This window comes from Amia ocellicauda, chromosome 10 (assembly GCF_036373705.1).
Source record: "Amia ocellicauda isolate fAmiCal2 chromosome 10, fAmiCal2.hap1, whole genome shotgun sequence".
In the NCBI taxonomy this organism is placed as follows: domain Eukaryota; kingdom Metazoa; phylum Chordata; class Actinopteri; order Amiiformes; family Amiidae; genus Amia; species Amia ocellicauda.
The window spans coordinates 22,547,828-22,573,135 of NC_089859.1; the positions used below are offsets into that span (position 1 = coordinate 22,547,828).

The window sequence follows — 25,308 nt, forward strand, 5'->3', positions numbered from 1 at the left end:
GAAATGAGGAGCATGTTTGTATCAAAGTGGTTTCAGCATTTTTTACTGAGAAAATACAATGTTAAGGAAACCCATCTGGTCAGCAGTGTAACTGAGTGGATAAATGACGTTGTAAGAAATGCAAAACAGGCTGGGAGAGATTTGCAGTGCCAATGGAGATATTATGGAAGAAATCAAAAGATGAGTGAAAATGTATGAGTCAATTTGGAAGAAATGGCACATTGTTGAAAGGAAATCTACCCACCTGCCTTAGGAGAAATTTGATCAATGCATACGACCAGAGCTCACTTAAGGCTGTGAAACCTGGTCACAAACTGTATGACACAAAGGAGCATGGGAAGATGTGTGCTTGGAATAAGAAGAAAAGAGAGAATAGATCCAAGGACAAACCAAAATATGTGACATAATTGAAATAGTGAAGATGTTAAAATGGCAATGGGCTGGACACACTGCAAGAAGAAGAGATCAAAGATGGACAAAGATAGATGACAAAAGGCCTAGAAGATGACCACATGACAGATGGATGATGAAATCATACACGTTGCAGTGACGTGGAAAAGAGAAGCTGTAGATTGAAGCAAGGCGAGACATTTTGCGGAGCCTTCATCCAGCAGTGAATTGATAGACTAATGGAGATATATATAGGCCTATAAATATATATATATATATATATATATTTCCTATTAAATATACTGTTTTGGTTGGGAACTCACAAAAAGTTGCCAGTAGGCTTCTTGTTCACTATGCATTACTCTGAGCAATTCAATATTTAGTTAAGAATGCTATTTATATTTTAGACGCTTGATGCCCTGTGCTATAAAGTTTTCCATATTTGAATTTGTGTTTTATGTTATGGCTGAATGAATAAATCAACTACTGCACAGATTTAGCAGCTCGAGGACCAATAAAAAATGTATTGGATTTTAATCATGTAATTGTCTTATAGAACTACCATTAACACAACCATACACTTCCAAGCTCTGTCAAGCATATGAATTTAATTATATTCCTGTATATGTGTGTGTGTGTGTGTGTGTGTGTGTGTGTATATAAAATTCTGCTTAACAGTTAATTTAGTTTAGAAAAGCATATGCATGAATCATTCACAAGTATCATTCACACTGCCTGTGTTTTGAAGAAATATTGATTGAAAGTATATTTAATTAATTAATGTTTCTTCAGTTTGTCATGGTCTAAGTGGTTTATACTTAAGTTAATAAGTTTATCTTGTGAACTTAATATTTTTAATGTATTTGTGATATTTTGATTGTTCAAGAAAGTACACAAAATGTGACTAAATGGATATGAATCCTTCAGATCCTTCAGTTTTTTTCTAATGTAAAAACCTTTTTTTATTTATTTACTTAAGAAACATGTTCGGATATGCTCTGTAACATCTGTGCTTGTTAGATGATAATCATGTGAGTTTGGGCATCAGAGGGCCCTGCTTCATAGTGGTATAAATCATGTTTCAAGACGAGAACTTGGCTTTTTCCATCTGCAGTTGAATTTCAATGATCGGGCCTCAAAGACAACTCAGGATTGACCAGAACACACCCGATGCTTTGATAGCTGTATTTTTATTGTATTTCCCTTTCTAAACTACAACCTTCAGGCGTCCATAATTCAGGTTTACCCTTCACTCACATTAACTGTTCCAGAAGAAAACATCACAGGAAATTATTGTATTATAAAGTGGTGAATTGAAAAAGTTGATATCTTTAAAAGACAAAAATCTTTCCCTCTTTCAAATGTAAAATCAATTGATGAATGAATATAATTTGTTGATTTTGATTCGGACAGACACTTTCAAGTCGCTGGTCACCACAGTGACGTTGCAATTGTTTTTGCTTCTGCACAACTTGAATTATTTCACACCTGTATGTTTTACAGTAGCCCCACAGAAATGCAGCTGGTTACATGGCTGGCACTGGGAAAGGATTATTATTATTACTATTATTATTATTATTATTATTATTATTATTATTATTATTATTATTATTATTATTATTATTATTAATGAAAGAAAACAAAACTGACATGCACACCTAAAAGCGAGATAACAGACAAAAGACTAACTGAAGCTTTGGGAATATTTCCAGTTGTTCACGACACTGCCTGCAATATTGCCTCATTCTCCTTATTTGATGCAGTTGTTGATTTTAGACTTGTTTGTACTGGTTGTCACCTTCAATCCTCTGGAATTCCACAGATTCTGTAGGCCGAGAATAAACAGGCAGTTTCTGTCATGGAAAATGGCATTTTAGGCAGTGTAGTACAATGTCAGGTTCTAAAGGAAAGTCCTATGCGAATAACTGAGTCAGATAGATGTCTTGGAGATACCAGTGGAATTGTTTAAATGTTACAAACAATAGGGTTGTGTTTCTCCAATGGAACACTGATAAAATGTTACAATTCAGTGCTCTGTAATTAAGACGTTTTAACAATGCAAGAGATCGCTCTCTGATAATGACTGTCAACGAAAGTAAGAGGTTAATACAGCACAGGCAGAGAGGGATACTGTAAAAAGTCCTCTACCAGGCTGTAGTCATAGTATGGAGTTGGGAAAACTACCTGAGATGTTGGGGAATTTCCACTTCCCTCCATAACTCTGTATTTGGATGAACATATTGAGTTGATTAATGGATATGTTTTCATGTGCAGTGCTCAGGGATTTTAGTGGATCTGGATTTCTTTACAAATCATGGGCACGATGTTAAAAAGGGCCGCCTCCAACACGGCTCTCTCGTGCTGTTCGACGAGGCTGTCGACTTGGTTTTCCCTCCAGAAGCCAATACCTCCAGCATTCTTCTCGCATGATCAATACATCATCACAAACGTTTTTGACGTGTGACGTATTACCCACGTACCAGGGAAGTGCCTGTCACAGGATGTGTTGTTGTATCCAGGGCTCTCGTCCGCCCACTCAAATGGTCAAAACCACTTTAGGTTGGTATTGGGGGAAAAAAATAAAAAACAATTATCCACAGGCCTCTTTCCAGCGTTTCGAGAAACCACAGTCTTTCAGGACGTTCCCACTTGAAGCATTTCCTACCAAGAAAAACGATCTTTTAAATATTTTTTTGCGATTTATGTATATGAACTTTCTAGTGTAAATAAACAGAAATGCAAGGACCCTGTTTGTGTTGTTTTTCGTTTCAACTCCCTGAACGAGCATTTCAGTTGAACAGAAACCGAGAACTGCAGGGTTGTTACATTGTGAAGTAAATCCCGCCCCCCCACCTCAAACAGTCTAGTTCAAACAACGCACTGTAGACGCACAACATTATTATTTTTCTGTGTATTCTTTTTGTGTGTGAGGACGGCTTGTTACTGTGCTTTGTGTGTTTTGAGGGGTGGTGATTTAGACCGACTCCCATGAGGGGAAGGGACTGGGTTGCGTGAGTAATCTACAACAGACTTGTTGAACTCTTGACTCTACTAGAGGGGTTATGAAACAGTTTGATAGTTGTTGGCTCAAACTACAAACTTTGACCTGTTTGGCTGAATAGTGGAGGCTGTGCCAAGAGTTGATATAAACCAGCGCTGGGGAAATTCTTTATGGCCGTGTTCTAGGTTTGCATGTGAACGGTGCTAAGATTCTGTTTAAGATATTATCTCAGTGTTTAATACAGTCCTAAAAAATACCAATATGAATAACCATAATAAAAAACACAATACTGTTAGTGTCCTTGAAGTATGAGTCCCTTTTAATATATAAACAAACATCTTTCTGCAGATAATGAGGTATTTTAATTCACTTTACAGCCTGCTAGAGGCCAACAATTATTACAATCTCCAATGGCCCAGTTTCTAGCCATTAGCTTTCAAAAGATTTCAGAAGCACTAGTTATTGGACTATTAAGGATGACAAATGTCAATCAAGCCAAAAGAGAAAATGGAGGGAGAACAAACAAACATACACAAGCTGGAATGCTTAAGATAGTCGTTAACAGGAAAATGCAGACAATATTACATATACGTATGCTTTACAACTGTTATATATTCCTTTATTTGGTTTAAATGTCATAACTTTTGCTTACACTTTAAATTGGTGATATCTTAGCAGGAAGTCTTTCCCCAGAGGCACGATATAAACCCTTTTGTTTGTTTTGATTTTACTGTACTGCTTAAAGGGAAAGTAAAGGCTAGTGTAAAACTGGAAAAACTTTAGTCTGTAGGGGGAGGGTAAGGTAGTTTGCAACTATATACATTATAGACCATTTGGATTAGGTTGTGTTGATACAGATTACATTCTTCAAAGCTTGTGATTGGATAGTAGCTAGTGTTGGACATTTGAGTGATAATGAAGTTAATTGTACTCTTTTATTGTCAGTTATAATTAAATTTAGTTTGGTATGGTAAGGTGAAAGAAGAAAAATGTGATGGGAAGTATATTTACAGTGTATTTGGATGGAACTTCCCAGGATAATCAAATTACCAGAGATTTGTCTGTTGTTTTTTCTTTTACTCCTTCCTCAAAGTGCTTTAGCAAAGCAGTGTACAAAGCTCAGTTGTACACACATATATTGCTTGTGTAGCTTTTATTAAAGTTGTCAAGAGCCTTGGGACATTTCATTTATTATTTATTATGATCAAAAATCATATTAATTTGGTTTTATGTTAAACAATGGTTTGTACAGTAAAGGTGCTGTGTGTACACATTTTTCGAGCTAGCTACAATAATGCTTTTCATTATGAAATCAATGTTGCCACAAAGTAAACCATATAGATCACTATACCTGTTTAGAGAGCCCTATTTTGTGGATCTTGTATGCTGATGAACATAAAAAATTAAAAATGTTTATGGCATCCTGTAGAGGTTTAATGCCTTGACCTAGGTCTGTTAGTTTATAAATAACCTGCAGTGTTTACATCATACAGTACTTTGAAGGTGCACATAATGCCCTTGTACATACGCTTATCAGACTTGTGACTCACACCGTGTTTATACAGGGATTTGAATTGTACTTGGATTGGGCAGATATGTTCCTGGGATGGGGGGTGAGAGAGGAGTTATGTTGTTGATGCAGACATTAAACGCAACAGCTTCCTCCTGAGCTCACTGTGTGTAGGCCAAACAGGGAACCATATGCAAGCTTGTCATTCGCAGAAATTACATATTTCCTTTTTTTTGTGTGTAAAGAAAGCCAGACGTTTTGGATATGACAGTAGTGGATACAGAAGAGGAATAGGACCATCATGCATTGGGAATTATGCTAGTAGCACAGTAGTATGTTATGGATTTGTTTACATTGATACTGCCCTCTGCTGTGCGATGATTTAATGATTCGATCTGCAGCCTCGGGGAGTGAATGTATACAAAAGATTTGAACCTAAAATAAGATCTATGAAATTGACAAAGGTCATAGAAGGAGGCACACTTTCCATGGAAGAAAAATAATCTAATCATTTTTATAAGTCTCCACATCAAGCATGTGCAGTGATCACGTGTGTAGTGTTTGTCTTTGCCATGTACTGCTGAAACCTCTGTAAGTCAAGGGACACTTTAACTAAATGTACTAAAATCAAAACTACAGGACAAAAATGTAAACCAGAAAAATAAAGTATGGTTGGACTGTTGGAGAACACAGTGTTGCTGTTTTTTTTTTTCTTCCTACTTACTGGTTTACTAATCTCTATGGGGTTGCATAGATCACAGACTCCTCTTTAACTTAAACACTGCCGAAAAGTTGTTTCAACAGTGAAATGGCAATCCAGAGCATCCTCCTTTTACTAGGAAAGCCGTCCAACTGGGAGGATGTGTGTCTCGCCCGATTAAATGAATTGCAGACACATGCATTTTAAATATCTCCTCGTCTCTCAACACCCAATTACTTTTTACTTACTAAAACGTTTTAAAGTGCAGTCTTTGTTTTCAAATATGACCCTCTTCCTGCCAGTAAAGGGACTCGTCTACACGGTGCAGTAATCTTTGGTCAGTTATTTGTTTTTTCCATGGCACAGTTTGTGGTGTCATTATTATTTATAATGGAATAAGTCATACTGAAATTATTTGGGTGCAGCACATTTTTTCTTGTTAGATTAAACATTTAATACCTTGAAAAAGGAAACTGTGGTCTATTCTGGGAAACCCAAGATATATCACAATCCACACATACTATAAGCTGATTTGACAGACAAGTCACAAACCCCATTAGACTGCTCTTTAAGGAATTTTGGCTATTTTAACTTGAGCATTGTTTTACTTCACTGTATTTTTCCTGCTCGAAAGTAAGAAGGTGTCGATCAATAAAGTCTGTGAGCATTTGTTAGTCTTTAATTATGCCCATCTTTTAGTTTTCTCATGTTCATGCTCCTGAAACTTTTGATATTTCTTAGGGATCCTTTCCTTTCCTTTAACAGATATTTTCATGTATTTTCCTCATATATAGATGTTAACTGGTGTGGTATTACATGTATAAGTGCCTTTTGTCTCTGCAACATCACCACGATCATTGACTTGACAATGAACTGTAGTGCGTACAGTGGATTGAGTTTTAATTTGTGCCCCACGCTGTCTATATTCCATCTGATTGCTCTCCCACTCTTTCACACAGTCGGCAGCTTGTGTGCATCTGCATTAAGCACATGAAACCTGTTGGTCTTTGAGCGCTCATTGTCTGTCTAAAGTGAAGGTCTTCGGGTGGGTCTGTACGGCAGACCTTGTTGAACACTGCATACAATAAACTTTCTGAAGGTCTCATGCAGAGTCTGTTTGCCTTATTAAACCTAGCTGACTGACTAAGTGTGGCTTTGGCACACGTTGTAGGTTGAAATTTAAATTGCTTTGAGTGTGCTGAATGCGTTCACTCGGGTTCTGTAACAGTCTGGAGTGTTTACGGTAAATTGTAATTACCTTTTTTTTATTATCTGGAGACCATAGACTGCATGCTGCAGCAGCTGTGCTTGGTTTGCGATGTAAAGTCTATTTTTGTCAATTGATCTTATGCCATCTGAATACATAAACAGAAACCATTACATAGGTTAAATGGTTAGTCTGCAGTGTGACCCCGTAACGTTTCAGTTTGGATCCAATTATGTAACAATCTGTGTTATGGTTTCTGAATGTTGTTATTTAATCATCACAAAATGCAATTAAACCAAGTTCTATTTGAGGAAAACGCCAAAATGATCTATTCTTAATATTTGTGTTTTGCGTTGTATAGGCATATCAAATACACTTTTCACTTTTTTCCTAAGTATGTTTATGTATGTGTATACACAGTTCCAGCTAATTTGAGCAATATTTTGTGGAAGTGATTTGATAAAAGGGCTACCGACCATTTGTCTTGGCCTAATAATTCCTGTTTAACAGCATGCACCACAATCCTAGATCTGATCCTTTTACCATCTAATATGCTGATTGTTCTTCACTCACACAAGTAGTAAAATGTTTCCCTTTGTTGCTGCTGTTCTTTTGTAGTGGCCCTGAAATCTAAAAACAGCAAGCGACCCAACGGGAATGGCGTCCATGACATGAAACCGCCCGGGGTGGAAAGCCTGGAAGGGGAGCTCCTGTTGCAGGTAATTGTTGCAAAGTGTCTTTGATGTCTAAGAATATGCTGCTGTTTTTGTGAGTGTAGCGCTGTGTGTTTTCTGTGTTTGTCTCTGGTCCCTGAACCACGATCGATGTGTACAGAACTACATTTCACGTACAGTTTTGTTATTCTGTGCAGTGCAGTAAAAATTAGTGTATCCTAAACTACTTTCAGATGAAGTACTTGAACAAGACAAATATTTGTTTAATCGCAGCAGCTGCAGCATACAGTGGTAAACTGTAGTGTAAATTCTTAAAGCCTTCCCTATCAATACAGACAGAGAAATAACAAAACTGTTTTGCTTATAGTTACATTTTACTTGGATTCAGTTAATACTTTTAATATTGATAAAAATCCACAGAAATGTCATGGTGATCGATTTTCAGTTTTTTTGTTATTGTAATTTCCATTTCGCTTGCATTTGATGATATCAAACATGAAACCCTTCAACTTTTTTCCACTCAATATCTAGCAGCTGATATCAAGCTGCTCCTATTGATTTATAGAGCATCGTTAGCAGACAGTGGAAGACCATTCATTTTTACCCAATTATCGCCAGCACTGCAGGCAAGCGTGTTATGCATCACATCACACACGCTCTGTAAAGGCTGTAATGGGAGGCTACAAGCATCCCTGGATATATACCCAGGAGCATGCATGTTTCAGTATGTTTACAAAGCATTGGTCCCCTGGCAACCCTCATTGCAAGCACCTGTCCATCAAATTTTAAATGCTGAAATGGAAGCCTTGCCAGCCATCGCACGTGTGAGATCATCTTATTTTAGTCTAATCGCAGACAGCTGTCAATCACCTGTGAGATATTAATGAAGAAAGAGTGTGCGCAACTGCTGGAACAACCCATCTCTGTTAACTTTGAATTTATATCCTAAAGGAAGTATACATTTGGGGCACGGTAAAGCCTGCTGTATTTGGAAGACAAGTGTCCATTTAAAGCTGGAATAAACCAAATTGGCAGTCAAATTCATTTACGTCTCTCAGACTATGACTTCATCTGTAATAATATATCACTGTTGGCTTATATGTTCTAGGTAGTTTCCCCAGAAAACCTGGGGAAACCATGCAGTACTGCACAGTTGTGAAATCCTCAAAATGTAGCCACCATGTGCTGTTTTCATATTGGAATCTGTTTACATTTGGTTTCTATGGGAAAGCATTATCATTCTGTCTCTCTGTTTGTTTTTGTTTAGTTTTTTCCCACCCCTCATTTAAAAACTATACTTAAATCATCACTATCTGGACAATTGTATAGAAGCAAGTACAAATAAAGATTTTAAGTGCTTGTGTTTTTGGATAATGCCAAAACACCAGAGAGAAATGAGAAAACAAAGTGTCCAGAAGAAAGTGTCCAGACTAAAACATTGAACAAGGAAACAACTCGAGAACCCATTGTTCAAGGGCTTCATTGAGAAAATGTGTAGCAGCTGTCTCTTTTAGAAATGTGAGGTAATTATATTGCAGGAATGCCTTCAAGTATGCAACTGTCTGCATGGTACTTTCTAAAGTATCACACTAGAGCGACACCGGCCTGTAAACCCTGGCTGTATAACTGCTTTACATTGCAGACTCTCAATAGCTGAAGTCAACCACCAGGATATCAAAGACAAAACTTTCAAACAGCAAAAAAAGAAGAGTATAACAAGTCTGAATAAATGAAACAGCACAACTGAACTGTATTCACCCCGACCTGATAGATCAATATTGTGAAACTCGGTCCTCTCATATCAGTGAGTTACAAAAGTTGTTAGCTATCATGACAAGCGCTGTAAACTTTATTGATTCTCTGTGCAGATAAATGTCCTTTGTGTGACTGATGGAATCAGCAACACTTCGTCTAGCACATTTGGGCACCATATAATGCCTTCTAAAACCATTTTTATTACAAAGATTTTTTTTAAAGTAAATTACACCTTTTTAAAAACTAGTCATTTCCTCCTTCATACCTTTATTTTATAAACTTCATTCTTAGATCATTTTGCTTTCAAGCTAAACATTTCCAAGTAAAGCCAAACAAAGAATAATTTGGGATCAGCCAAACTGCAGCCCCTATAGGTCATGCATCTTAATTTGCATTAGAAAGTGGAAGTGGAAGGCAAGCAAGCATTGCATTACAAGCATTGTAATTTTTAGGTTAGTTGAACGCATCTTAAATTACACACATAAGCAGCTGATTGCAACAAAGTAGCTTTACTGGGATGAACTGGAAAATCTGGCATTTGATTCCCACCTGCCTTTTCACAGTGTTGAAAGCAGCCACATTGTCCAGTTCAGATATTCCTCATGATGTCCCATATGTGTTTACTTCTCTGTCTGGAGCAAGGTCTGCCTGTTCTACATGAATAATAATCAAATGAAAACTAATTGTACCATATTTTAAACACATATGGCTAAAGCTTGTGTCCTCTTCTTTTGGACATACTATTATAAAACAAATGTTGCTTCTGCCATAAAAATAACTTTTGTGTCTAATTTCCAAGTATTAGATCATTCTTCCTATTGTTTATGGTTATTTTGTCTATTTTATGTTCTATTATCTTGGCATGTCTCCATTATATTCCAAGAGGTTACTTGTTAATTGTCATCACCTCCAATATTTCAATTAACAACCCTCTGCACAAACCAATCTTCACGCATATTCTAAGATAACTCAATAATCCCCCTTATACACGTTAAACAGATTCAATTTCAGTATAGCAATTTCGGTATACCCTTTAATTTTAAAGTCAATTTAGACGAACATTTAAAAAAAAATGCATTACCGCAGAAAGAATCGGCAATATCAATGTTTTATTTGAAGAAGCAATTATATGATTTAGACATTCATAGTTTGATATTTTTGGTATATATTACCCATTGATTATTATTTTATTTTTCCCTTAGGTTCTGAATGGCTTTGTTATTGTGGTTACCGCCGATGGTACGGTTTTCTACACTTCCTCTACAATCCAGGACTACCTGGGATTTCATCAGGTAAGGTTTTTTTTCCACCACAGCATTGTCGTTCGGGACCCTGTTTTCTTTATCACTTCCTAAGGTTCCTCCACTCACGGTTTGCACACACAGACGACACAATTTGTGATCGTGTGAAATTCAACTAAGTCCTAATAGTTGATTGCTGTGGTATTTCCGTAGCATTAACGGATACAGAGATGCAATCCAATGCCAAGTACAATAAAACGGCTTTTGTCTCTGGCATTTAATTTTACAAAGGCTGAACTTTAACACTTTCATCAAACAAACCAATAGCTAATATTCTATTTTTAATTCGCAACATGCTAGTGTGGGTACAGTAAAATTGGATGGTTCCCTGCAGTTTAAGTTTTAAAAGAAAAACTGTTCCTAATTATATATTGTAAATATAGCAATGAAACAAGCCTTGATGCTCATATTTTGATCATTCTGGCAATGCTGTCAGGGTGACAACTAAAAATGACGAGTAACAATAGTATGACAGTGCAGTGAAATATAAACTTGTCCTGTAAGCTCATGAACTGGTACCACATGTAAAACTTGTGCAGGGCTTTCTGCAAAGCAAAGTTTTAAAACTGCTTATGAAACCACACTATTGGTTTAGTTATAAATCAATATTACAGATATGTGACCAAGGCAGTTGTGATGAAAGTCCGTTAATACAATTTTAGTTTTGGCCAGTGTGCTTGACATAGTAAGTACATTTAACCATTATTTGTCAGGAGAGACTAACATCATATGGTTGAATGGAAAACAACATCATTTTGAACACTATTTCATATTTGTTGACTATGAACTGAAAAGAAGTCCACAAGCCTAGCTATAGAGAATGTAATGTAAAATAAATGTCAATGTAAGTGAAGCAGAATTCAAAAGCATAAAAGTTCTCTAACTTATAATTTTATAGGAGTTTGTTTACCTATTTCATAATGTTTAATAATTGCAGAACATGTTCCACATGTAAATACATTTATCAGATCAATTAAGTATTTATGACGAATATCCTGAATTTCAACATTTCCGTGCAGATTTTTGAAAGTGTGATGTTTTGCAAGGCTGAATAGATTTTCATTTTATTTTTAAATGTATGTGTGTGCGTGTGTGTGTGTGTGTATGTGTGTGTATATATATATATATATATATATATATACACTCACCTAAAGGATTATTAGGAACACCTGTTCAATTTCTCATTAATGTAATTATCTAACCAACCAATCACATGGCAGTTGCTTCAATGCATTTAGGGGTGTGGTCCTGGTCAAGACAATCTCCTGAACTCCAAACTGAATGTCTGAATGGGAAAGAAAGGTGATTTAAGCAATTTTGAGCGTGGCATGGTTGTTGGTGCCAGACGGGCCAGTCTGAGTATTTCACAATCTGCTCAGTTACTGGGATTTTCACGCACAACCATTTCTAGGGTTTACAAAGAATGGTGTGAAAAGGGAAAAACATCCAGTATGCGGCAGTCCTGTGGGCGAAAATGCCTTGTTGATGCTAGAGGTCAGAGGAGAATGGGCCGATTGATTCAAGCTGATAGAAGAGCAACTTTGACTGAAATAACCACTCGTTACAACCGAGGTATGCAGCAAAGCATTTGTGAAGCCACAACACGTACAACCTTGAGGCGGATGGGCTACAACAGCAGAAGACCCCACCGGGTACCACTCATCTCCACTACAAATAGGAAAAAGAGGCTACAATTTGCACAAGCTCACCAAAATTGGACAGTTGAAGACTGGAAAAATGTTGCCTGGTCTGATGAGTCTCGATTTCTGTTGAGACATTCAGATGGTAGAGTCAGAATTTGGCGTAAACAGAATGAGAACATGGATCCATCATGCCTTGTTACCACTGTGCAGGCTGGTGGTGGTGGTGTAATGGTGTGGGGGGTGTTTTCTTGGCACACTTTAGGCCCCTTAGTGCCAATTGGGCATCGTTTAAATGCCACGGCCTACCTGAGCATTGTTTCTGACCATGTCCATCCCTTTATGACCACCATGTACCCATCCTCTGACGGCTACTTCCAGCAGGATAATGCATCATGTCACAAAGGTCGAATCATTTCAAATTGGTTTCTTGAACATGACAATGAGTTCACTGTACTAAACTGGCCCCCACAGTCACTAGATCTCAACCCAATAGAGCATCTTTGGGATGTGGTGGAACGGGAGCTTCGTGCCCTGGATGTGCATCCCACAAATCTCCATCAACTGCAAGATGCTATCCTATCAATATGGGCCAACATTTCTAAAGAAAGCTTTCAGCACCTTGTTGAATCAATGCCACGTAGAATTAAGGCAGTTCTGAAGGCGAAAGAGGGTCAAACACAGTATTAGTATGGTGTTCCTAATAATCCTTTAGGTGAGTGTATATATATCACTATATCAATGAAATGACAAGTTTACAAAATTGTATTGGATTGCCCATTTCCTAGAAACAATGTACTATTTTTCACTTCTGATAGGAATCGTATTAATAATCTTTCTTACTTTGAAGTCTCCTGAACTTTTTAGTTGCAGAGGCTATGTATGTCCCTCCATGCATTTTGAGACTGGGGACAGTCTTTTCCAGTAATCCAGGCCTTTTCAGCAGCAACCAGCTTAATAGCCCACCTGAGTGCACATTCACATGTAGACCTGGAAGAGGAATTGTTCTTATTCAGATATATTATGAGCACAGTTTCTCTTAAAAATGTAAAGCATCCAAATTAAACTAAAATCCCAGGGCTGACACCAGTGTTACACTGGTCCCTGGGGAGTTCTGGACTTGACAAGACTCGAACCCCGGTCTCCTGTGCCACAGTGCAGCAACTTGACCACAACACTAAAATGCCTTTACCAAGGCTTCGGACCCGAAGATAATGAATCCAATCAGAGGGCTTTATCTAACAGAGAGCTGTAAAAAGCAATGAGAGAATACAGTGGTATCCACTTGTGTGAATGTGTGTTTCACCTTTCTTTATATTGTGTCAGAATTGCAGCTATTTTTACATGAATATCTATTAAATGAGCTCTGGGACTAGGCTACACAACAGTTTAATCACAATGAGTTTAAGGGAATTTGGGCAAGTTTTCAGTCTTTATCTTCTCCATTCAGCCCATAAGTCAGATCATTTGGAAAGGAGATGCGAAGTGTGCAAACTGAAAGGAGGTTTATTCTGTAGGTGCTGAAAACGATGAAGAAGAGTAGCACATTACTATCAGGTGTTGCAGTTCTTTGAGTATTTGCATGTTGCAAACATATTTCCATGATATGTGTAAAATCCCCTAATTAAACTAAGAATATAGTTTCCTTTTTGCACATTTCCTTTTCAATGTATGCCACTGAAAATTTACTCTATTAGTTACATTACATACTTCAATCTTTTATTGCTTCAACACATTGTTTGCCATATCTATAAGTCTGCTTTGTATTGATCCTCAAGTTGACAGATAAGCATACCTTGAATGTCATTTCAAATTCAAGTAGGATGTTGTGTTTCCTGTTTGTGGGCAGTAATTAGTAACTTTCAAAGGAAACTAATTTATATATATATTGGAAAATGGAAAAACGGTTCTCTGCATCTTTGTTTTCCAGTCTGACGTCATTCACCAGAGTGCGTATGACTTCATCCACACAGAGGACAGAGCCGAGTTTCAGCACCAGCTTCACTGGGCCCTTAATCCCCTTAACCCGGACTCGTTGCAGGCGGACTCAGGTAAGATTCATTCAGTGGCCTAACGGGGGACTCCGGCACACATGGGCCAATGCCTGTATTTGCCCTCCTCCGCCTTCTCAGAGCAATATTTAAAATCATGTGAAATGACATAAGACATCTCTCTGCCGGGGGATGGTGCTTATAGCAGAAGCGGGTTGTCAGCCAGGGAAGGGGTATATGTAGTAGGTCTCTAGAAAAAACACTCAACACGGTTTATTTTATTTTTGAAGCTGAATGTATGGACTCCTCAAGTATTTTGATGACCATAACTCTATAAAGTGTTAATCCATGTGATAATCTGTGATCCGTGTAATAATCTGTACGCCTCTCAGCCCCCTTCCCAGCTGTTATTATATAAAATTGCAGCTAAAAATAGGCAGGATCTATGGCTATATAACACTGAGAATGATAAAGAAGATTTCAGTGTGATATTTTTGGGGGGTCAGTTGTTTTTAAATTGTTTTTTAAATCTTAGCCTTTGCTTGTATATTGTGGAAATCAGCTTTCCCTTGTAGAGATATCAACTAGATGTGCTCCGTCTTTTCATCGTGAATGTTTTGGTTTATTTTGGGCTTATTCGTTTTAGGAGTGGCCACCAGGTAAACTTTGACATACCCAGTCTTGTTTTCACCACTACATTTCATTACCCCTGCCACTCCCCCACTATGCTGATCCCCCTTAACATAGATGCATTGTAACTTCAGGTCTTTGTTTTCCAATGTAGCAGTTCATTCATCTATCCACTCACCCATGCATTATTTAAGGCAGTCATACAAATTTAACAAGATTTTACCCACTTGTATTTAATCATTTCTGGGAAGGAAAGCCTTGCTAAGTGATGTCATATTTATTATACATTTGGAGCAGAAAGATTAGGGTGGCAGACCTCTTGATATTCCACATAATGCAAGCACAGTTGGGAAGCGCAGTGAACATGATCTAAGCACAGGAGAAGCTAGAACTGTTTTGCTGAAGGCTTTCAAAGAAATATAGACACCGCAGTGTCTGTCAGCAGGCAGCCTAGAAAGGTACCAAAGACCTTCAGACACGAACGCTGCCATCTGCAGTAATCCATCTGACTGTGTTTTTGCTGAGGTTAGAAAGCAAAGAAAGAAGCCCTCAGATCAAGCCGAGTTTTTATACGATGAGCCAAGTGACACTGAACATTGTAAATCCCAGAGCGCACACATCTCCGGATGGATCCCAGTTGGTGTCCCTCGTATAAAGACTCCGATTCTGTTACTGAGGGTTATATATTTTTATTTACTCCAGCACCAGATCACATTACACTCTCCGTCTGAAGACATCCTAGATGATTCAACTCGCCCCGTCTGGACTTTATTTAGCAAACAGCTGCTATCAGAAGACATACATGTGGTGTGTAATTGACTTGGAGTAAGGAAAAAGCAAAACACGTTGTCCAGCGTTCTTAAAGTAAAATAAATAAAACTTGTCCCTATCAAAGCAACCATTGTATTCTAATACTACTAAAACATGTTTCAGTACACAAATCGAAAAGTGCTTCTTGTCAATAAAATGTATAGTTTAATAAAGTTTATAGTTTGCACAGATCAACCCCCAAGGCCGTTTGTCATTAAAACTGTGTTACAACAGAGATGCGCTCAAGTGTTCAAACAAGTCGGGCAAGGTAGCGATCCAGGCCTGAACTGAACACGAACACTGCAGCTCGGCTCAGCCACACGTCCCCTCTCTGTATCGACTTGAATTCCCGTCTGGGATTGTGGTTATCCTCTCAGATTTCCAGAGTGGAGGTGTGAGGGAACATCAATATACAGTGTGCTTGGTCTCAAAATGTTCATAGACAATACATTTAAGTGCCTAGAGTTCAGGTGCAGTTCACTGATGTTGCTGTGCTGACATGATTTCACACCTCTCTTAAAGGTCAACTGCAGAGCATTTCAGGAAAGCCTCATGTTCAACTGAAACTGCTTGATTTCCTCACTAGTATCGAGATGTTGCAGTTGAGCAACAACCCCCTGCACAACTCCTGACACCCTAGAGAGAAGAATGTGACTGACCATTATCGATGTTCATTAATTTTACTAGGCTGATCAGTTTTTGAATGGTATTTATATGCACAGTGGGATGGAAACAGATCTGATGCATTTTAATTTATTCTGTGAAAAAAAACACAATTAATTCATTTCAAGTAACAGATCGGAACACATGAGGACAGAGCTACACCTGATTCCCACTCAGTCAGTTTTAAATCCATTCATGTTGTGGTTGCAATGGGTAATACTATCTCATCAATGGTTACAAAACTATTTGCCTGAAGGTCTTTGAATTAGTGACCTAAAAATACATTAAATTACTTTGTGATCTGGCAAGAGAACTTGATTTCCACGCAGTTTCTGGAAGGCTGTTAAGTGATTTGTATTTACATGTATAATGTTTCAAATATCTACTACAATTTTTTATGAAAATGCTTCATTTTAGCAGAACTTCCTTAAATCCCTATTTTGTTTTTGTGGTTGACTTCTTCTCTCTTCAGTCAACACATTGCTTGTATCTACTGGGAAGCATTGCTATCCTTTAAAAACAATTCACTTTTGTGGTTATTTTTCTCTTCATTCTGTAGGCAGTGTCTCCAGTGCCACAAAGCAGATGCAATTTTATTTTAAAGCTGCTGATGTATTGGTATAACTATACCAGCACTCTTCACAACACTCCAACATGTTTCTGTTGTTGTTTTACATAAGAAACTAAATTCTTCACCAAAAAAAGCTTGTTTCTTGTTTCAAAAACTGAGAAGAGTGCTTTGTTTTTTGCTGCAGAAAGTGGAGCCCCTGTGCCAATCACGTACTACAGTCCCGAGCAGCTCCCCCCGGAGAATTCAGCGTTTTTGGAAAGAAACTTTGTCTGCAGATTGAGATGCCTTCTGGATAACTCCTCAGGATTTCTTGTAAGTAAGAGTAAATAAATATACTGTATGTGTGTGTGTGTATGTATGTGAATCAAGGAATATTTTAGTTTTATACTTGTAATGACAGATCATTTATTATAATCTTATTAAGTCCATAGGCAAACTAGCTTCATGTGGCTAAGGGTTAAAAATTCAACACACTCTGCATGAACTCTGCACGACCGTGTGTTAAATGAGAAGTTTCTTGTCTTCTGTTTTGTCAGGTTCAATGTAAGGTCATGTGCTGCTTATCGGGAACAGGAAGTGATAGCTTTGCATGCAAGCTCTTAATACAGAAAGCCACCAAATTTGCTTATTTGTATCTCAATGAATTTAAGTGCAATCATTAACATTTTGCAGGATCTAGAGCTCCTTCACTTCAGCTATGAAAGTTACAAGTAACTGTTGAATCTCACACACTGCTTGTTCAGTCCTGTCTGCAGCAGCACAACTTAGCTTTTAATCTTGTTTGTATCTTGTAAAGGGTAATAGCAGTAATAGTGGTTGGAATAATTTTATGTTAAAGTTGTTTGTACTATTTTTAGATTATTCAATGTTTTGATTATTTAATCCATTCGTGAACAGTCTTTTCAGTGTTTCAGTGTTTGTTGGTATAATTATTCTGTAATTTCCTTAACATGATGTAACTCTCAGTCATTCATTTTCAATTGCTGTATTTTCAAAGTTGGCTATACTTGAGATAATTACACACACAACTAAAGCTGTGGTTGGTGAGGAAGTGTACCAGGAATGTCACAAAATGCAATGATTTAGGTTCTGTTATAACAGCTGAAGGTCTTTGTTTTCCTTCAACAAACGTTTTGATTTTGAAAAAAAAAATTGCTTCCCTTCTACACTGTATGGCCGCACATATTCTGAAGCTGAATGAAATGAACAGAATAGTTTTCCTGTTGTTGAACGGGCAAATGTCTTCTTCAGCCAATTACTCTACATGTCTCTTTATTTATTTAATTGAAAGTCTCTGAGTTAATGGTTCTGTTTCATGAACAGAAGTGGAATTTAACCCACAAACATGGAATTAATGGTCATGTTTCCCTTCCGCCATTTGAATTTCAGTTCTTTATATATTTAACATCACACCTCTGTGACCTCGTTTGTCTTCAGGCAATGAACTTCCAGGGTCATCTGAAGTTTCTACACGGACAGAACAAGACGTCCAAAGATGGGACCGTCATCCCCCCTCAGCTGGCCCTGTTCGCACTGGCCACCCCCCTGCAGCCGCCGTCCATCCTGGAGATCCGCACCAAAAACTTCATCTTCAGGACAAAACACAAGCTGGACTTCACCCCCACCGCCTGCGACCCCAAGTGAGTAAACCAATGGCTTCCACAAGTGTGTGGTAGACTTCGCAGAGAGGAGCTGTAAAAATATCACGGATCACTGGTATGCTTGATGAGAGAGTCAGTTATAAGTAAGATGGAGGAACATCTGTAGGGGTACAGAGAAATGTATCTTTGTTCACTTGTTGGTGATGTTATTTCCCTTTCCCCCCTGCAGAGGGAAGGTTGTTCTGGGCTACACCGACGCAGAGCTGTGCTACCGGGGAACAGGCTACCAGTTCATCCACGCTGCTGACATGCTGTATTGTGCGGAGAACCACGTCCGCAGTGAGTTTGTATTTCATAGAAAGCCTTGCTAGTCCACAGTTGCCTTGAATGATACAACCAGCTTTGCCACGTGGTAGGGTCAGAACTATCTAATGTATTTTCCAAAGGTCTCGGGACACACAATCCCCCAAGTAATTTAAAAATCCCACCCCCCCACCCTTTTCTGTAAAATCTGCCAGATTCAGTTTCTGTGACTAGAACTGATTGACTGTGAACTTGCGTGAAAGTAGACATGCTCTCCCTAATCTAGGAATGTAGATCACTCTTCCACATGGACATGGTGTAATTATTTTCCTTGTTTATGTCATGGAGGAGGGGGATTGACCAAGCATCAAAATGTAAGTAATTGGCCATGGTGAAAAGCATGTATTCCTGTCATAGAAGTATATGTATCTAGAATTCTTGAATCAGTTGTGGGATACTTATGAAAATACATGTGGGTGTCGGTGGATTGAATCTTAATCAGACATAAGCATTAACAGCAAGTCTTGTGCTCCTGCAGTGATGAAAACGGGCGAAAGTGGAATGACGATCTTCAGACTCCTGACCAAAAACAACAGGTGGACCTGGGTTCAAGCAAACGCACGTCTGGTGTACAAGAACGGCAGGCCGGATTATATCATAGCCACGCAGAGAGCTCTCACGTACGTTTACATCAATTATATGGTCTTAAATTAACGATGTATTTAATTGATTTAAATTAAAACACCTGCGAGTAATCATTAGGGAAGGAATGGATAAAAAAATAAATACCAGAGGTTCCGATTATCATCTTGGTCAGATATGTAGGTGATTATTCCCCACACAAAATACATTTATGCTATAACCTGTCACTGTAGTATAGCACAGTTAAACCACAATAAAGTGTAAAAAAGCATAGTAAAATCAGTTAACTTGTGGTTTGTTGTTCTGCAGGGATGAAGAGGGTATGGAGAATTTCAAGAAACGCAACCTTAAATTGCCTTTTAGCTTTGCTACCGGGGAGGCCATGCTGTACGAGACTAATTTCTCCCTGTCTCTGCTGAGTGATGCCACACAGTGCAATGGCAAAGGCACAGGAGATTCGAGTAACACCAGGGAGAAAGACTTGGATCCAAACTCTCTTTTAGGCGCCTTGCTCAAGCAGGACGAGTCTGTGTACGTCTGTGCACCCGCGCAAAGCAAGCTCTCGTTCGAGTCGAGCATGTGTGCCGGCGACATGGGAGGGGATGCGAATGAGATCCTGTCCTGTGACTGGCAGGATAACATCCTTTCGGTGACGGAAAGAAGTGTTTTGAAACGGGAGCAGAATGACAGCTCTATTGACGGGAGGAACAGCGATCTGTTCAGCTTCATGAAGAACCTGGGAATATCGTTGGAAGACCTGGAGCTCCTGCAGCAGGACGAGGAGTTCTTGAGAATTGAGTGTGACGACCCGGGAGATCTCACGCAGGTCGCCGACGAGATCCTCTCTTACGTGCAGGAATCGCTAAATAAAAGGCCCGATTGTATGTACTCCAGTGCCCCTCCCCAGCCGCAGCCATTCATTCCCAATTCGAGCTGCATGCTCCAGCAGCCGCCACCACCTACACCACAGCTCCCAGTCCAGCAGCAGCAGCAGCAGCAGCAGCAGCAGCTCTGTCAGAAGATGAAACGCATGCAAGTCAACAGTATGTGCACGACGTGGCTCCAGCCCGTCAGCGCGCCGCCTGCAAACTCTCAGCAGCCGCCTCCCCTCCTGTACGTGCAGCAGCCGCACGTCCAGCCACAGCAGGACCTCCAGTACGGACATTATCGCCCGCAGAGCATCGTCCCGGAGTTCCCCTACAAGAACGAGATGGACGTCATCTCGATGGCGTATAACCCCAATTTCATGCCTTATAAAACTGCGCCGAACGCAGTCCCACGGACGCCTCAGCTACCGTCTACCCTCGCGAATCCGACCTACACTGTGAACGACTTCAGCACGCAGGACCTGGAGGACTTCCTGGAAACTTTGGACCCTTCTCCAAACAGTCAGAGATGTGCGATGAACGCGCAGGATGCTGTGATGGCTCCGCAACCGTGTTACGCGGGGGCCATGTCTATGTACCATTGTCTACCAGAAACCAACCCGACCATGCTGGGCCCACCGAATCAGATGAACCCAATGATGTTTGAGCCCGTGTCCTTGGAGCAGCACCCGCTCCTAACCAAGGTAAACAACTGCGTTTGTAGTGGTGGTGTAGTCAAGGGCGTGCACCAAAATTAAAGGAACTTTCCGTATGCCCTCCTATTATTCTTATAATGAATTCTGTTGTTTGTCTGCCATTCTCCGGTAAATATTTTGATATTAGAGTACATCCACTTCTTCAGTCACCATTACAGAACTGCTTACTGGAATTATAAGAGCTTTACATTCCCGTGAACATATGTGTCCATTGCAGGCTTGAGGCCTATAGAGCGTTTTGCCTGTATTAGCCATGAAATGGACATGTGTGTTCAAACATCACAGGAATGAAAAGCACTTTTCAAGCTGAACCTCCACTTACTCTTTTCTTTGTCGAGTAACACAACTCTTTTCTTTTGTCAGATAATGTAACTATAATTCTATAATGTGGAAAATGTCGGGTTGTATTTATGGTATAGTAGCTCATTAGTAATGATTTATAAAGCTATTTATTTGCCCACAGCAAACGTAAGACTTCAGAAACGTAGGGTGATGGGTGTAGGTTTTGGACCCAGGTTAGAGGCATCATGATGGACTCTTATCTGATATCTTTTCTGAAGTTCCAACAATAATTAGATGCATCTGTCCAGTGCAGCAGGACAAGTCTGCAAAATCCCACATCCTATTTTTTTCCCTCTTCAGTTACAGTTTCAAAACGGAAACGATGGAAACATGGCAGAAGGCTTCCCAGAATCCTTCAGCATGATCGAGTCCCCTCAGCCCACACCGCCTCTCAACCTTCCACAGAGAGACCCTTGGCCGTACCCTGACCTCATGTCCAGGGGGGTTCATGTAACCCAGGCTTCAAACCTCCTGCCACCTGAAGGACAGTGTAGTAAATGAAGAGTTTAAAAGGGCAAATCGCTTCGGACTGTAGGCCACGAAAATGCAGTGAACGGCATCGTCATCCATTTTGTTTAATGTTGTTGTTTTTATACAAGTTTAATTTGCTTTCTGGCACAGCAGTGCATTTTTAAGCCATATTGAGGTTTTTTTTTTTTTATACAAGTCTATAAAACATTTGACCTTCTGTTGTTATTTCTACAGTGTGTTTTAACTTTACAAACATAATGAAGCCATGGCATTGCAGTGCACTAGGTAAATCGCAGCCCCGAATGTTTTAACTGCACTATGAGTCCGTTGTCCCAAGGGCTGCGGTGACCCCAGAAACAAGTTTATTTGAATATATAACGTATCTGATAAACACAAGAATATATTTTTTTATATGAGCAAGGTTTTACTCATTTACTCATGGGCAGTAGTGTGGAGTAGTGGTTAGAGCTCTGGACTCTGGAGAGGAGGGTAGTGGGCTCAATTCTCAGGGGGCGGCACTGCTGTTCTACCCCTGGGCAAGGTACCCTACCCAGATTACTCCAGTAAATGCCCAGCTGTATAAATTAGTAAATGTAATACATAATGTGATATCGAGTCACCCTGGATAAAGGTGTCTGCTAAGAAATTGAGTAATAATAAAAATAATTTATTTCAATTGCAACACCTCGGATCAATTTTAACTCAAACTTTAGGACTCAGTTTTCAGAAGAATTCTATGTGCAGTTGTGTACTGTCTGTATTTAATGACTCTTATAATGAAAATGGCCTCATCTGTATACTGTTTAAAATATTGTTTTTAAAATGAGGTAAGAAAAAAAATCTTGCAGCAGTATTTTACGTAATCACATTGTGAGCCTCGTGAGAAAGACTTAACATGCTTTTGAAAGTAAATATAAATATGTTGTGTTTATTGACCCGGTCTTGGTCCAGGTGTACATTTTTAAATATGATGTTTCTAATTGTAAACATTTCACAACGTAATTCATTGAGATGGTCATTTAAAATTGATCTGAAGTAATGTGTTATATATTTTTATTTTAAGAAACTGTTTTTGTATTGTACAAATGCACTAATTCTATGCAAACCCTTTTCCAGTACAGTCTAATTCAATACAGTTGCAGGTAAGATTGGAGTTTACATTTACAATGTTCCAGTTTTCACTTATTTTTAAATATCAAATCAAACTATCTTGTTAAAAAATATATATTTTTTCAAATAATTGTACACAGGTGTGGGTTTAAAGATAAATAATAAATTGACATCTATTTTGCACTCTTAAGGGAAAAAAGAAAAGGTAAGATTGGCTTGGCACTTTGAGATTTTCTTTGAACTGAGCTTCTCTTAATATTATATGTGGCGCACAGAGAAGTGCCTTTGGGCCAGCTTCCATGGTGATTATTTTTACCTTTAAGTGGTGAAAAGTCCTGAGTTTTATTTTCTGGCAGCAATAAAAAGCCCAGAGGACAAAGATTTAAATTTGAATAAACATGAGAAGGACAGATTGTGAAATCCACAACCTTTGGTAAATGGAAATTCCCATTTCTTGTGAAATTTCTGACTGTGTCATTTCCATTTGCCTTTGAAGCTGTTTGGTCAGGGGTTCTCAGCCCCGGTCCTGTAAGGACCCCTACCCTGCTGGTTTATGTTCCAACCGAGATCTCAATTACTAATTACTAATATAATAGAATTGTATAAAAATTCTATACTTAAAAACAGCTTTTTTATTACACAATATAGAAAGTCAAATCTAAGCAGATTGTTACTTCAATTGAGATTCAATTAAGTAATTGAGAGCTCGTTCGGAACAAAAAACAGCCGGGTAGAGGCTCCAGCAGGACCAGAACCCCTGAGTTACAGCTCTGTCATTTGTCCTCTGACTCCATTAGTATTGGATAGCAAGGTATCAGGATCTATAGATCTGTGGATCATGTTTAGAAGCGCAGTATTCTGCAGCAAATGCATACAGACTACTAATACAACAGCAGGAAGCCTAGATAGCCAATGTAGAAGGTGTCTAGCTGCTCAACTGCAATGCCTGCTCAATAAATTAGCCTGCCAGTGTTCAACCACTTTGACAACCAAGCAAGTAAAAATAGAACAAGCATGGAAAGAAACTCATTGACTTCGGTGCTCCAGGACTGATTTTCTTTATTAAGAAAGCTCATAAAAAGACAATCTCAGATGTTATAAAATTACACTTCTAATTTCTTACAGAAATGTCGAGGTTTTTTTTTTATATATACATATATATATATATATATATATATATATACCAGTATACATACATGTATAAATATATATATGTATATAGTTTTGATACAGAAATATGTTTTGTGCGCCACAAAATGTATTTTTAATGAGCATCAAAGATTTTCTATGTTTCTTGTATTGAATATTTTATTTCTACCATATTATTTATATGTAATTAATGTTATTGAAAAATAATTGCTTTTTGAAACATTTGAGGCATTTGTAAACTGCCAGTGTAGCAACATTATTATTATTTTGAAATGTTCAAATTAATTTGTTAATTTAATGAGAGAAGCAGTGTTGTTTGAGGATTTAGGATGTTATGCTCTTTTGCTTTTTCTAATGTGTTGACAATCATTTGACAGTACTACAGGATGGGATTAAAGTGACTCCACTGCACTCAGCACTGAATTGTGAAGTTGTCTGTGTACACTATGCTGCTGTTCAGTGTGCTTCAAGCAGCTCTGTCTGCATGACACAGCGCAGATCTCCGAACCGAAAGAAGTAAAATCAGGCATTCCTAAAAGTGCGAAATGTGAATTGTGAGCTCCAGTGGGAACAGAGAGACACTATGCTAGACATTGAGTGTCAGGCCATACACGACAGGAAAGGACAAAATAACCCCCGTTCATATAATAAAACTTCAAATCATAAAAACATGCAGAATCATCAGACTTTTTTAAAGAACCAAGCCTGTTTCCATATCACGTCTTCACACAGTTAATCCAGTCTCCTCATGAAGGGCATTTTGGAGATACACACTTAATGATGCTGTGGAAACATTGCCATCATTGCATTCACATGTGCGTTGCATTCACAGTTCAGAAACTATGTAAGCGTAGAGATCCAATTCGAAGCTGCTTTTCTATCAAAATACTGTTGGTAAAGATTATTATTATTTTTCTGTACAAGGTGTGGAAGTGGAATTTCTCTTCTGCACTTACATGCAGATTGTTCACAAACTACATTATTTTAAACTTCTTTTTGATCAGTATATATATTCTTTTGAATCATACATGACTGATCTTATTTGTTACAATCGATTTTTCCACCTTTCCACTGTTGGTCTATTCTTTCAACTTTAGGCCCTGGTCTCTGATTTTAAGGCCTATTCAGACATTTTTTGTACTCTTTTGTATCAGTAATTTCTATTATTTTACAATTTTGTTTTGGTAGTCATTTTGCACATTGATTTTTCAACAGCTCAGTCACTTGAGTTTCGATTAAGGTTTGGCATCTCACCGTTACATTTC

At 38.5% G+C, this 25,308-nt stretch overlaps 1 protein-coding gene across 1 annotated transcript in view; it reads left to right on the top strand.

Annotated features, from left to right (window-relative positions):
* Nucleotides 1–24,461, top strand: part of LOC136760249 (aryl hydrocarbon receptor) — a 44,061-nt gene extending 19,600 nt beyond the window's left edge. The window contains exons 3-11 of the mRNA XM_066715555.1: nt 7,427–7,527; nt 10,440–10,529; nt 14,109–14,229; nt 17,028–17,155; nt 18,281–18,483; nt 18,674–18,783; nt 19,286–19,427; nt 19,699–20,959; nt 21,614–24,461. Coding sequence (XP_066571652.1) covers nt 7,427–7,527; nt 10,440–10,529; nt 14,109–14,229; nt 17,028–17,155; nt 18,281–18,483; nt 18,674–18,783; nt 19,286–19,427; nt 19,699–20,959; nt 21,614–21,814 — 2,357 coding nt within the window. The 3' untranslated portion in view covers nt 21,815–24,461. The remainder of the gene's footprint in view (nt 1–7,426; nt 7,528–10,439; nt 10,530–14,108; nt 14,230–17,027; nt 17,156–18,280; nt 18,484–18,673; nt 18,784–19,285; nt 19,428–19,698; nt 20,960–21,613) is intronic.
* The last annotated feature ends 847 nt before the right edge of the window (nt 24,462–25,308 follow it).